The sequence below is a fragment of the Meleagris gallopavo genome, chromosome 9, assembly GCF_000146605.3.
Source record: "Meleagris gallopavo isolate NT-WF06-2002-E0010 breed Aviagen turkey brand Nicholas breeding stock chromosome 9, Turkey_5.1, whole genome shotgun sequence".
Taxonomy (NCBI): Eukaryota; Metazoa; Chordata; class Aves; order Galliformes; family Phasianidae; genus Meleagris; species Meleagris gallopavo.
The window spans coordinates 16,849,166-16,860,670 of record NC_015019.2 but is presented as its reverse complement, the minus strand read 5'-3'; the positions used below and the strand labels follow the sequence as shown (position 1 = coordinate 16,860,670).

The 11,505-nt window shown below is 40.9% G+C and overlaps 1 protein-coding gene across 4 annotated transcripts in view; it reads right to left on the bottom strand.

The window, feature by feature from the left end:
- Window positions 1-11,505, bottom strand: part of LOC104912217 (X-linked interleukin-1 receptor accessory protein-like 2) — a 262,419-nt gene that overhangs the window by 73,324 nt on the left and 177,590 nt on the right. For all 4 annotated transcript variants that reach the window (XM_019618318.2, XM_031554712.1, XM_031554710.1 and 1 more), the window contains exons 4-5: window positions 5,130-5,316; window positions 35-188 (exon numbers count right to left, since the gene is read on the bottom strand). In XM_019618318.2, the coding sequence (XP_019473863.1) occupies window positions 35-188; window positions 5,130-5,316 (341 nt within the window). The remainder of the gene's footprint in view (window positions 1-34; window positions 189-5,129; window positions 5,317-11,505) is intronic.

Here is an 11,505-nt window from a genome sequence, read left to right as displayed (position 1 = left end):
TTTGTTTTTATTGCCACAAAACAAAGGTTCTTACCGGTAACCTTCAATTCAACCGTTCTTCGTATAAGCTTGCCTTCAAACTTCAGTTCACAGGTATAATTTCCTCCATCTTCCTCCTGGACCTCTTGTATTAAAAGTGTATTTCCCTTCTGAATTACAATGCTTCTCCACATTTTTGGCTTGCATTCCTGCAGAATAAAAATTCATTGCTAAAATTACCCAGCTTGTATGACATAGGACTGTGTTGTTTGATCAGATTTTCAGTGTTATATACATAAGTAAACAACCATCTCAGCATGTTTTGCAATTCAAATTTGAATATAATTTCAGAAAGCATAGAGATCTGAAACTGGAATTAATCTGAAGACAGAAATTAAACAGAAATGCTCTTAAAGTTCAGTAATTCCCACTGTATCACATGTGCCATGTTTAATATCTGATGCTCTGAAGCAATGGTTAAGTATCTTCTCATTTCGTGATGAACAACTGCCAAGACGTTTATTTTAAGACGGACTATTAAAATACATCTCTGTTTGAGGGGAGTATAGGCAACATCTGGTAAGAGTCAGCCTGGAGACAAACTTCACACAGTCACAGCCTCATTTACCAACAGAAGAAAAAGGAAGAACAGCAGCAGTTTTGTGAGCAGGATAATTCAAGAAACCCGGTTTCCTTCTGGCCCTGCGTCTCCTCACTGGTTTCTCTCAAATCTAATGAGGTGTGAGCTCTGATTCAGCCTTTTCTTGTAACTGGGTTCTTTGTAGCATCACCCCCGAGTGCATCATCTCACGGTGTATATGGTACTGACAGTCTGCAACTTCCATTGACTTTCCCAGCCAGACCTTAGATTTAGGTTCACTGCTATGCACTGTGGTCCTGCTGCAGTATTTGAGTCCTTCTGCATAGCATGCAATACACACAGTGCAAGGCACAGCTCTCCCCTTCCTAATGTACTATGATCCTTGCAGCCAGATCTGTTCCCATTCACCACAGTGGTACTCACGACTGAATACCTCTTGGAATGCTCTGAACCAAATGTACGGGCACAATCTAATCATTTCAGAATGGTACCTTAAGATTATATGTTTATTCCTTCTTAGTAGCTTTGGCATCAAGACTGTACTACCTGTGAACAAAATCATGCTTTAAAGTGCTCTGAAACACTCTGTGCTCTGGTTCTTTAATTCTGCTGCCCAGAGCACACAAAGCAACACAATTAGGACCCAAGTACCTTTAATGCCATTTATTTCCTCTCTCTCAAGCAGGCAACACAGAACAAGCTCTCAAAGCACAGCTAACAACCCTGCAATACCATCAGCAGCAGGCTCTGCACTTTCAGCAGCCTCACAGTCTCGGAGATTCTCCCCAACAGCCCATGTCTACGTCCCACTTTCTGTTTGTCTGCAGCAGTGTTGTCAGACACACAGCAAACAAAGTTGAACAAAGCTTTCTTTTAAGGAAACAAACAAGGAAACACAATGACATGCAAATCTACTGTATGACAGAAAAAGATCAAAATGACATAAATATCCTTTTTTTTTCTTTTTTTTTTCCCCTGAGACTCCTTATATGCTCCAAATCCTCAATGTCAGATTTTAAATTAAAGGGTAATAACAAGGGGAAAACGAGACTGTGAGCTTCCGGCCTTGCATCTGGAGGCACCAAAGCTTTTATCCTTATCTCTAACAGGTCAAATTCAGTTACAATACAGTCAAATAAAGAATACCTAAACCATGCAATCTCACTGCAGGTCTCAGCTTTCGTGCTATCTACTGTTCTGCAAAGTCCCTAACATTGTCTTGCATGGGACCTGTAGTTAACACCGCTGAATGGGAAGATCTGAATCTGGATCCTATCTACTGTGCTGAAAATCAGAGCTTATTTGTGTTGCTGCATGACACTGACACAGCTTGAGGCTTATGTGGGGAACAGATCTGAGCAGGAAAATGCCATTAGACCCCTTCTGATCTGTACAGATTTTAGATCTATTTACAAAGCGGAATGGAGTTGCATCAGCCACCTACTTGGAGTGACTAAATCTGAACACTGATGGGCAAAGAACTCTGTTCAACCCTAATTTAGGAGGAATACAATTCCAGGAATACACACAGTGCATGTATTTCAAACATGCATCCTTGCAGAGCAGCACTGGAAGGCCCTGTCATAAGTATGTTACCAGTTTTACATTCTGTATATTTATTTTTAAAAGTACACAGGTGAAGAGACTAAAAAAATGCATTTTTATGTGCCAGCTGATTTTTTTTCCTGAAACTGTTCTTACTGTTAAATCCCATTCATTCAATCATGCCTTCATGCACACATCTGTTTAAAAACAACACGTTTATACTGCTTGTCAAAACAGTTCTAACGAGCCTAACGGAGCAGTGTGTGTATCAGTGGCACTAACTGTGGAAATCTCTCCAAAGAAATATTTCACAGCCAGAAGTGAAGTTCAAACTACTGTTAAAACAAGCCCTGATAGCAAATGTTTTATCATTCCTCGTTGGGTGTGTATGTGGAAATCTATCCAAGCGTAATTATTTTAAGAGCGTATTTAAATTACAGTTAACTCCCTCTAAATTGATGCAATTATTGGCTCAGATTCATTAATCTCCCCATACAGAGAAGGCTTCTGGAAGGCAGGAGAGCCCTGCACACCATGAGCTGTATAGCATTACTGTCTTTGCTGATAGCGGTTCACCGGTCACAATCCAAATTCCCCAACTACCAGGGTCTGATGGCTTCCCTCCACAAGGAGAGAAATTCACGTGGAACTTAATTTTCAGGCAACTATAAAGGAGGAAACTACAGAACTTCCTCATATATACTTCCATTCTATTCTATTTTGGACAACTTACACTCTCCCCTGGAAAATCTTCTCTAAATAGTTCAGCATAATGGAAAGCAATTCCCTCCCAACACCTCTGCAGCAGATTTACATGGGAAGATGGCCGATTATACCTTCACCTACACGTTAAATTCAATCACAAAGTCAGAGGGTGATAAGCTGAAGACCCACTGTAAGACATCTGGAAACAGATACCTTCTTTAGAAGATGAGGGTCATGCTTTATACTGGAATATCACATGGCACTACTTAGGGGAGAAGGGACACGCTTACTGCACAGTATGATCTTAAGTTTCAGATCACAGTTTTTATTTTGGGGTTATCCAAGCACTCCTCAGACTGTTTTGAAATCTAAATAATTATGGATTTTCTGGAAATTTCGCTTGTGTCTAAAAAGTCTAGAACAGGCAGACTTCTACTAATAGCACCACAGTACCATCCAGAATGTTTTTTCAAAACGCTGTTTCAGAAATGTGTCTCCAGCAATAACCTGACATAACTTTCTACATGACATTAATACTGACATTTTACATTACTGAGCTTCCTGACCCAGGTCCAGATAATATAAGCATTATCCAAGAACTGAAGTGATAGCACCTTATTGTTAATTAGGAATAAGGAGTTGCACGTAGTAGGTTATTCCATTAGTGTCTCTTTATATTATCAAGCTAGACTAAAGGCTGTTGACCTCAATTGCCTCTTAGCAGCCAACCATATCAATTCACATCAATTTCACCATGGTGATGACTTGTCAGTCAGCTGTCATACTCCAGCCTGGTGCACAAAACCTGTCTGAGCAACACGTGTGGCTATATGGACCAAATACCCTTCCTCTCCTGTTCTCGGATGGCACAAGCAGCAGCTTCTCTTCGGTACCTTCTTTCTATCAAGATTTCAGATTCAACTGAGCACAAATATTTTATGCATGAACAGCACTGAAGATATCCACCCATATGCTGAAAGAAATAGCTCCAGTGGCTGAAAGAAAAATTTTGTTTATACTAACAGTGGGTTATGACATGTTTTGTTACTATAAGCTTGAACATGTGAGATTTCTGTAAAAAATAGAAATAGATGACAACTTCAAAAATTGCTCTTTTCTGCTCCATCCCACAAAGGAACAAAAAAATCTGCAGCTCCGCATACAACACTTCATATTAAAAAAAACAACTTTCAAAGAATGCTGTTAAGGTTGCCAAATCAAGCACTCAAAATTTAGGATTTAACTGCTTTTTTAACTTTTCTGTCTCCAATATCTGAGCCAGGTTTGTCCAAAACTCATCACCCTCTTATCACTGCAATCCAAATTCTTTTCCATCAATCTCACCAAACTCTTCCCCCTGTCCAAGTACTATTTCTTGTTCCCTCTGACTCCCATCTCTTTATTCCTCCCCTTTGTTTCCTGCAGTTCCTCATACCCTTACTAAAATGTAAGATGTATTAAGTAAGGGACATGGTTCAGTCCCATGTTTCAGAGGAAATAATGATGATAGGTGGATGGCTGGAATGGGTGATGTTGAAGGTCTTTTCCAAGCTGGGTGATTCTATGGTTCTGTAACACCCGAGGGCTTTTCAAATACCAAATTCTAATCCATATCCAGGCAATGAGTAAAATTTGCCAGGACCTTAGTTAGGACTTGGTATCTGACCACAGCATGGCAACCTGCATTTTAGTCATTCTCCTGTTCTTTGCTTAGCTACAGTAACACATCATGTATGTGTTTGCAGCTGAAAGTTCTAGGCAATACTTGAAAGGCCCTGGAGAAGGCACAGCCAGAACAGTTACCTGCTGAGTAGTAGAAGTTCCTAGTAAATCTCAGTTAAAATTAACCGACCTCTGTAAAATTACTCAATGAACCTCAGCAAAAGTACAAGTATCTCTGTGAAATTACCCAGCAGATTTTGGTAAAACTTAACAGGCCCTGATGAAAGTACCCTACAGACTTCCTAATAATTAATTGGGTGGCATCAGCTATGGAGACAACCCATCAGGTGGAAACTGGTAAAGAGGCAAAGGTTTGGGAATATTGTTCTGCTGTTACAGAAACCACATAACCTTCAGAACAGAACACCCTCTTTAATGCTGTTTTTTGCGGGTCAATGGCTATGCTGGTAATTTGCCTGCAGTTTGGTATTGCTCTTGTAACAGTGGGAGAGCATCCTCCAGACCCAGTGAGAAACCACTGCAGGTTCAAAAAAGGCCATCTCTAAGCCTCAAACTAGAAACAGTGGACATTAGGTACAGTTTAATGAAACAATACCAATGACACAGCAATGGTTACCTTGTACCATACAACATCTGGCTCTTGACTGTCTGTTTTGTAATCCTCGATATCAGGACAGGAGATTGTCTTTCTCTTGGTAACTTCTGATTTTTCCAGATATCTGATCTTGCTGTTGTAGCAAAGCCCAGATTCATTCTCAGCTACCGTCAAGGACATGGACACTTTCATGCAATACGTTGAGTTTCTGCAGAGACAGAAAGACGTTGTCATTTACTTCACTCCTTCTTTTCTTTTTTTTTTTTCTTTTTACTATATTTCATCACAGTTTCCTCGTTAAGCACTGATCTTCACAAACACTTCACAAACACTTCAGTGACACATTCAAACAGTGGCTGTCATACTGTGCATTTTCAGCACAAAGGAATTACTAGAAGACATGGAGGTTAATTTCTGGCTTACTATGAAGAACCTTGTAGAAATTTTGCTGACAAGTGATTCACGCCAGCACAGCAGCTCTTTCACCTTCCAAGCACAGGAACACAGGAAACTGTTGCCACCTCAAACCTTGGTCAGAATGCACTTATTCATTGTTCTCATTCCCTATACATGCCACAAGCACACCTCCACTCTCACCTTCAGTATATAGCCTCGAGAAGGATTAGGCAGCTGGTTCTGGATGTTAAACCACATCATAGAGAATTCCTCCCTCTGAAGGAGCTACTAAGTAAAATCCCAGTGTGTAGTATCATGGGGGGCTGACCTCTGCTTGCTGACAACTCCCAACCAGCTACTCTCTCACTTCCCTTTGGGTGGACAGGGAGGAGAAAAAGCTCATGGGCTGAAATATAGAAGGGCAATCCTGGCCTCTCCTCTCTGAGCCCTGCAGCCCACACCAAGCGCAGACACCCAGCACAGGCATGGAACAGGTCAGACTGGATGCTTTCACTGACACATTCTGGCCTTTAAATACTGAAAAACGCAATCCCTTAACAACTGAAACCATTGCCCGCTCCCTCACAAAAGATCCCTAGGGGTTAAATCTATGCAAGTGGCTTGTGAGTTCTCCGAGCTCAGTTTTTCTTAATATCAGGTTAGAATAAACACGAACAACCAACTCCTGTGCCTCACAGTAATGGAAACAGGATTAAATTAAATTCCTTCAGACTCACATCTTTAACAGAGTTATCAGATGCAGAGAAAAAAAGAAGTTTCTCATGGTGTTATTGTAAAGAATTTGCTCTTTGCACAGGATTGTTACAAGCCACACTGTCAGCTTCTGGCCTTCATTAGATGCGATGGCAAACAGAGTCCTTCAAAAGCCAACTACAAAGTACAAGCGACAATATAACGAGGCTCTTCCTCCCATCATACATCATTTTGTCACTTTAATTGACTACACCATAACCAAAAAGCCTGGAGTAAGTCTGACATGCTGGGTGGTTACTCCCATCAAAGGGAGCTGAGGAGAGCTCTTGCAGAAGATATTACTGCTTTGCTGTCACTTCTTCCATCACAGCTCAGCTGCAAACTTCAGCTGTGGCAATGGCACAGCAGACTAAAATTGCCCCATGCACCTGCAAAGGGATCTGTCAGTCAGACCTTGACACTAATGGTACTAGATGCCTACTCCCTCCAATGAGACTCATGACAGTGTTTTTGAATAAAACAAACTAAAAAAATCCACTACGTTCCAAAAGAGATCTTTTCTCAGGCATTGTTTGAACAACACGTCACCCTGTCAAGTGAGCCTGTTGTGGGAAGAAAATAGAAAGATCTATTATGGGCTCTTCGTTATAGCTCGACGTTTCCCACTAAACAAGCGCTGACTGAACACTGGGCAAATGGCATCTTGTCAAAGGCATGCCATGAGGAGCTATGTGCAGAAGACAGTATCTGCATGGCACATCAACAGGCAGTCTTCTCAAACCTCCATCTTTCAGCACTGTTAGAGCCGGGCATTCAGCAGAGGCCCCGAGCCCAGTGTCTGACAGCAGGCCTCCCCTCGGGGCCTTCTGCCATGCTGGGCACGGCTGCTCCTCTCACTTCTAAGAGGGAGACTGAAGCACAAAGAGACACCTGGCGTGCAGGACAAGCCACAACGATAAAGTCACCTTCCAAATTTCAGATCAGCCCTTTATTAGCTCTTCTGACTTCTCACTGCCCACATGAACAACAAATGCCATCGACGTGGAAATACACCGCAGGAAATTCTGAACTTGCAACACACTCCCCCTTCCCACTCCATTCTCTTCAAAACATCACAGGAACACTCATGTAATAAAACCAGCAGGTCTTTTTTCTGTTCCTTGTCTTAGAGAGGAAGGGTTCTCTTTGTCCAATGCCATGCTCTGGTTCACTTGAGAGAGTATGGAAAAGTCTCATCCTCACAAACTACATGAATTACACGATTTGACTTGAGAAAAAAAAGTTATCTGGACTAAAATAGACACATAATTTGAGCTGAGTTTTTCATAAGTACATGCTTTAGGGAACAAAAGGCAGCTCTTCCCCAAAGCACATGCTTTGGAAAAGGGCTGCCTTTTTTTTAAGGAGAAAACAAAACATATTTAGAAAGTTTCAGCCCTAAAATCCACAAAGTATGAGAATGACTGAGTATAATCAACAGTAATTAATCTGAAATGATTGTTTAACTTACCTGAAAAACTGTGAGTACTACTGATGGCAAATTTGGTCACATTCTGAATAATAATGATCCAGGCTAATCAAGAATAATGACTTTGAATAGCTGACCATTACTTGGTGTTATTTAATAATGCTGTATTTTCTGCTAACAATCTTGCATTATTTAGATTGCATTTTGAACAGCGCTGGAGGGTACTTCTATTTAAAACACTTCCTGGAACAACGACCTAGAAATGTAGCATTCTTTTCACTAGTTACAATTAAAATTGAATAGAATTGAGAAAACTAAGTGCCTGGTGAGCACTATCACTTTTGTTCACACTCCTTGACAAAGACAATAAATCTGTTCATGTTGATGATGAAGAAAGCCCTAACTAAGCCAACAGTAAGAGACTTGAAAGCTTTATGTGAAAGCTTTATGAATGCTCTTCTACCAGCTGCTCATGTTAGTAATAGTGCTGCTAATTGAAAAAAGAGCAACTTCTGCAACTGCAAGAATTCCAGAGAATGACGCAAAAGCCTTTAATCTAGCTAGCTGAGGGTGACAGTTGCATTTCAGCCCTGTGCAAAATAAAACAGCAGTTTGATCAACTTTGCTGCTTTTCTCAGTTCTGAAGCAGAAGCCTGAGAGCTAATGTTTATAAAGGATAGAAGCCATTCCTTCCTTTGCTAAGCAGGCTGTTCCCCAGGATGGTATAGATTTCACCATGCGGTCCTTTAAGCAGGTAATGGTCTGTGCTCACCTCTTCTTGGAGATTTCCATGTCTACCATGTATCTACCAGCTTAGACACTATCAGACAGAGCTTCCTAATGATACACTGCCTATTCTTCAACCAGAAGAGACCTATGGAATTGATCTTGTCCATTTTACATTGAAATTAGTAGATGACCAACTTCATTTCCTATATTTGAAGGAATATGTGGTTTCGATTTCACTGACAAATGAGAACATGCTGTCTCTCCTCCCACAGGGGACCTGGGACATAAAGGAACTCTGGAGCAGACAAGTAAGAACTCAAGAAGGGTCAACAGTGTAATCATCGCTGATTACAACATTTTGTTCCTACCACCTAGGTAAACAGTGAGGAAAATTATGGTGCAGGCCCCCATGCAGGTCACTCAGGTGATGGAAATTTACCTACAGAAGTCCTTCAGAAAGCCCATGGAGTTGCTGTGCTGAGATGGATCCAGCTCTTTCTTTCCAGCTGTTTTCATGATCTCTGTGTTCTACCTGGTTCTTCTTAACTGAGTTTCATTTAAGTTGTTTCTGGTCTTTTTTTCCTGTCCTTTTTTTTGTTTTTTGTTTTTTGTTTTTTTGTTTTTTTTAAAGAAAGGTGTGCAGACTGACTGACACGAATCCTCCATTTCTTTCTTTTCTTCTATTAAGAGCTAAACAAATGATGACCTGTTACTGGAATTACAGAAAGGAGAATCCATTTTTGTTTTCAGAACACGGACATGGAACTCTGTGCAGGTCAGTGCTCCCAGCAGTTTGCAGCCTAGCAGAAGAGGAACAAGGAAGCTGGAACATGCAAGAAACAACCAGCAAGATCAGTAAACTGAGTTCTGCTGTCAGAACCAGCAAATGAACGACCAAAAGGGATCTTCTAGGTGGATGGGGAAGATACCAAAGACCTTGTGGTAGGAATCACAATGTCAAGAGAGACTGAGACTTACATGCAACTCAAAATAGAGAACATCATTGACTACGTGCTACCTAAAAGAACCTGAACACTTCCCAAATGTAAAGAAATAAGCCAATGAGTTTTCAAGTGGCTATTTTATATAATTAGTCCTTTCTGAAAGATATGTGAACCATTCATTCTCCACAGAACTTAGTTTACAATTCTTATCTTAGTGCTCGTGTGAGGAATAGGAAAGGGAAAAGAAGAGAAAGAATCACTGTGTAGTACAAAAAATAAATTAATCAGTTTATATTTTCACATAAACTAAATTTTGTAACTCCTTATTTCAAAGAACTGCGTATAAGCTGGGCCTGCTCTCTGGACTGGAAATATGAAAAAGAGTTTAGATTTCCCAGAGTTCAGAGTAGTTTTCTTTTGTTCTAGTGCCAAGGCATCTGTAATTCCCAGGCCACCAGGAGCTGGCTCTGAAATACAAACTGGATTCAGCTCAGAATCCAATAGAAAAGCACAGGCAAAGCAAATGTAGTTAAACAGGTCTCAAAATCAAGCAAAACTGTGAGTTTTGCTTCACTTTGAAGCAAAGACAAGAGGAAAAAAGAAACAGAAATAGTTAAGAAGGACACTTGAAATTAAAGTGGCAATTCCTAATTGCTTTTTATCTTGTTTTGGATTTAACACAATCATCAGCCCTAAGGTTGAATCCAAATTAGAGGAAAAATTTGTGTCTGTGACAAAACTATTTTTCTATGACATTTGTTGTTTCTATCAGTTAGGGTGGTTTGTAAAAACAGACAACAATTTCATCTCTAGTATGAAAGAAATCTGCCCACTCTTATAAAGAGGAAGAAGGCAAAGTGGTTCAATATTTTACAGCTAGGAGATTAAAAAACACTCCAAAAAATGAATTGCATATTTTTAAAAGAGGATTTGTAATGCATGTATGTTTGTTGTCTTGCAGATTACTTTTTTTTTTTTTTAAATACTATTTAAGTTTTAAGGCTCATAATGTAGTAGAAGATCAAAAAGCTGGGAAGTGTTTTAATCAAAGCTGTGCTCAGGACACAGTGCCTCTCAGACTTAGACCTCTCCCGACACACCTAAACACACTGTCTGTTTTAATGACTTTTTCATTAGCTCAGTGAAATACTGATTGCAGAACTGTGTAAGCCAGTCCCAATCTTTGCTCATTCTGAGTAAAATGAACCACAGCAACACTACCACCAATCACTGTTATCCATCTTCATGTCCCAAGCAATTAATTTGTTACCAGCTACTGTAAGAACCTGTTATCAGCTTTCAGATTCAATTGAGCAGTTGATTGCTCTCCTCTCTTTTCACAAGAATTGTATATATTTATTCCAGTTTAAACTTCACACTTCACATAACAATCACCAAGCAATTTTACTGGTACCTGAGCTTGTTCCACCCAGACGAATGAGGTCACGGTTTGCTGATCTTTTTAAAGACAAATAAGTAACTCACTGCTTTTTCTGATGACATAGGTGCAGCCTCTTTCCTAAAAAAATATAAATTATTCCTTGCTCTCCCGACTGATCAGCCTGAACTCTGTACCAGGAAAGATCATGGAACAGATCCTCCTGGAAGCTATGCTAAGGCACATGGAAGAAAGGAGATGATACAGGACAACCAGTATGGCTTCACCAAGGGCAGAGTCTGCCTGACCAACCTAGTAGCCTTCTATGATAGCGTAAGTATGTCAGTGGCGAAGGGAAGAGCCACTGATGTCATCTACCTAGGCTTCAGTAAGGCTTTTAACATGGTCCTCCATAACATTCTTCCCTCTAAACTGGAAGTCTGCAGATCACACCAAGCCATGTGGTGTGACTGACAGATCTGAGAGACAGGATGCCATCCAGAGAGACCCAGACAGGCTGAGCAGTGAGCCCAGGAGAACCTCATGATGTTCAACAAGGTCTGGCACCTGGGTCATAGCAACCCCCACCGTCAGGACAGGCTGGGGGATGTAAGGATGGAGCACAGCCCTGCTGAAAAGGAACTGGGGTGCCGGTGGATGGCAGCTGGAATGAGGCAGCACTGTGCCCTCACAGCCCAGAAAGCCAACCGGATCCTGGGAGCATCCAAAGCAGCACAGCCAGCAGGGCGAGGAGGGGATCTGCCCTTC